This window comes from Microtus ochrogaster, chromosome 7 (genome assembly GCF_000317375.1).
Source record: "Microtus ochrogaster isolate Prairie Vole_2 chromosome 7, MicOch1.0, whole genome shotgun sequence".
Taxonomy (NCBI): domain Eukaryota; kingdom Metazoa; phylum Chordata; class Mammalia; order Rodentia; family Cricetidae; genus Microtus; species Microtus ochrogaster.
The window spans coordinates 82,583,000-82,586,310 of NC_022014.1; the positions used below are offsets into that span (position 1 = coordinate 82,583,000).

The following is a 3,311-nucleotide window of genomic DNA, read 5'->3' on the forward strand; positions in this document are numbered from 1 at the left end:
AGCGGCTGTCGCGGGACTATTACTCCAAGCAACAACACAACTCCTTCGCAGACTTCCTCCAGGCCCACCTGCGCATGGCCCATCTTGAGGGCCAGGCTGTCTTCACAGAGGTGACCATCTTCCCATAGCCTTACCTTCTGCTCTGTCATCCAAAGATCCTAGGCTCCTAGGGTCAGTAACTCAAGCTGTATTAAGCCTAATGCAGGTAATATGAGTATGCTGACCCTGGGCTTCCCATTATGTTCTGAGGACAGTGGGTAAGTTCAGTGTCCCTGGCCTCACACTGTTCTCTTGTAGGTGGAGCTTAGAAAGGCAGTGTTCAACCAGGGTCAGCAAGTGATGCTATGCACACGATGGGAGGTCAGATGTGGCTTTCTTTAAGAGGCACCCCTAGGGTTGGCTAGTCACATGCAAGGACAAAGGGACTGAGATTGAAGATCTCTGGAAGAATTCACTGGTAGAGTGTAGTGTAAACACACAGAGGTAATAAAACCAATTTATTAAGGGGTTACAATAAATAGGGATGAATTCAGAAATACAGAGAAACTCTGAAGGTGCTGCTGATCCCATGCTATCTTTTCACTGTCCTGGGTCTCCTCTTACACTGAGCAAGATCTAGAGCAAGAGAGCGGGCATGCTTCTTCCTTCTGCTTATCAGTCTATATGTAGCACCTCAGACCATGTTCTAAGGACTGGTCCCTCAGTAGCTATTGGCTGAATGAATTCCCACAACCTTTCCCCCTTTTTTCTAAATAAGAAGGTTCTAAACCTAATACAAAACTTTATATAATAAGAACAAATATAAAGTTTGTTCAAGAGAAAGAAAAGGTAAAAGCATACACAAAAATAGAGCTACAACCAACATGAACAACATCAATCAAGAAACACATAAAAATGTTCAGTCTATAGGTAATTATCAAATAACAGAGATTATTTCAATAGCTGTCCTATCCTGAGGAATCTAAGTCTCATATTAAAATATCTCAGCTAAGTTATGAGACAAAAGTAGTTGTGACTGTCTAATCTTCAACCCCATCAAGACCTGAGAAGAAATGAATATAACCCGAGAGAATAGGAAGTGCAAGCAAGCAACTTTCAAAAGAAGTAAGAAATGACAGAAACAGCTGGCTACCTGGACAGTCACCCAAAATCTCACAGTTACATTGGGGCAACCAACTTTGGCTAAGGCCTAGAATATCTGACAGATCTTTTGTAGAAGCAGGGAGATTCAAAGGACAGTACTACCCTGTCTTGGCCAGGATCAGCAGTCATTTTGGCTTGTATCCTGTTTGTTCAGGTTGGACAGCGTGGATACTGTTAGCAATCAAGGCAAGGGCAGTTCTTGCTCAAAGGCCAGTTTTGTGAAGAATCAAACAGGCTCCAAGTGGAGCATCTTCAGCTGTCCAGTGCTTCCAGGAGCAGTCTCATGTCAACAGAATCATGAATTATTAAAAATATTTAAATGCCATATTCCTTAGGTCTTTGAAGTGTTTGAAGATTACCTAACTATGCAGAGTACATCTCTGTGTATCTGGAGAATCTAATTAACATAACTCCCAGAGCCCTCCTCACCCTCCTCACTTCCGCAGGCTTTGATTAGCAACACAGGAAGTTTAGGAAGGAGCATCAGGTTTGGATGTGAGGGAATCAGAAGCTCAGGGATCAGGCAGGGACATGAGAACTGGGGGCTCAAGTGTCAGCACAGCCTAAGGGATGCTTGAGTTTGCAGTGTGGGGCGTGGCCCACTGAGAACCACTCTGACTGGAGGAAGAGACCAGAGGCTAACACCATCTGACAGCAGGATGTCTGTCCTGTGTAGGGAGTGAGATTTGTGCTGGGTCCTAAAGAAATCTGAGACTCTCCCAGAAGGGTCCAAACAGGAAGGAGACCAAGCACCTGTCAGGGCACTTCTCTCGGGTGCTGCGAACCCTGTAGCTCCTCCTACCTCACCTGTCTTGTCTCTGGAGAGTCTCTGGGCCTGTGTTCCTCCTGGACACACATACGCCCATCATGGCGGGGTTCAAGCTGACGTGTCTGGGCTCTAACAGCAGACGACCCCTCTTTGCAGATCACCACCTTCTCCAGACTGCTGACCAGTACGGACTGTCAAGACTTGGAGTCTGAGCTGAGAGGACTGGGCTCCAGGCCTGCGGTCCTGTCACTGCAGCAGTTCGACACTGAATACTCCTTCCTTAAGGAAGTCCGGTGAGGTGCCCTGCTCGCTCCATTCTCAGGGACCCAGCCTGGCCTGCTGCCATGGCGGGGCTGTAGTATCTGGCACTGGCCAGTGAACTGAGGGTGGGGGCTTTACTCTGCAGGGTCATGCCTAGGACTCCCGCTCAGCCTCTCTGTCTCCACTACTCTAGTCCTCGCATAGAGCTTCCCAGCCTGGTCCTCTGTCTCCCAGGAAGCCTTGCTGGCCATTTGGAATTCTGCTGAGTCATCTGCTTACCTCACCAGGGCATCTCTGCATGCTTTTTCTGTGTGGCCCTCCATCAGGGAATTCCTTTATCCATTTTCCGGGACAGGGAACTCACCTGGTAATTCCCTTTCTCCTCCAGCTCTTGCTTAATGAACCCAGCCAGGCGTAAAATCCTTGTCATCCAGACGGACTTTGACGATGGTGACCACGGCGCCCAGCTTGTAGCCTCTGCCAAGTATGTTTTCAGGGTTGTCTAGAAGAAACAACACAGGGAAGCAACAGTCTCTCACAACCTCAGAAGAATCTCTCTCTGAAGCACTGCAGTGCCACGAGAATCAGGAATTAACAAGAAAATCCTCTTCCTTGCAGGAGACAACTATATAAATAAATGAAAACAGCTGGAGGTTTAGGGACTAGCGCATTCCCGTGAGCAAGAGGACCTAAGTTCAATCCCCAGCACCCACGTAAAGTCTGGGTGTAGCAATGCACACTTGCCGTATCAGTGCTGGGGAGACAGAGCAGATGATCCCTGGGCAAGCTTAGCCTACTCAGAGAGCCCGTGTCCTAGTGAGACTGTCTTGAAATCTCTCCTAAGGACTGATACATGAGGTTGATATCTAGGTTCCATGCTCGTGAACACACATGCATGCACATCCACACACACTGCGGGGAGAGCAAAACTGTAAACACAAGTATAAACAGTAGCCCTTTAATAGGGTGTTTAACAATGTCCTTGAAAAATGTTTGCGGTCACTTTAGCCATGGTTTCCAATGCAATGAATTTTTTGCAAGTTCAAGAGCAGTAACTGAGCTGGGCGATGGTGGCGCACGCCTTTAATCCCAGCACTCGGGAGGCAGAGGCAGGTGGATCTCTGTGAGTTCGAGACCA

The 3,311-nt window shown here is 47.8% G+C and overlaps 1 protein-coding gene across 1 annotated transcript in view; it reads left to right on the forward strand.

Annotated features, from left to right (window-relative positions):
• Positions 1-3,311, forward strand: part of Rnf213 (ring finger protein 213) — a 79,979-nt gene that overhangs the window by 66,827 nt on the left and 9,841 nt on the right. Inside the window, exons 26-27 of the mRNA XM_026780086.1 lie at positions 2,069-2,205; positions 2,562-2,657. Of these exons, the coding sequence (XP_026635887.1) occupies positions 2,069-2,205; positions 2,562-2,657 (233 nt within the window). The remainder of the gene's footprint in view (positions 1-2,068; positions 2,206-2,561; positions 2,658-3,311) is intronic.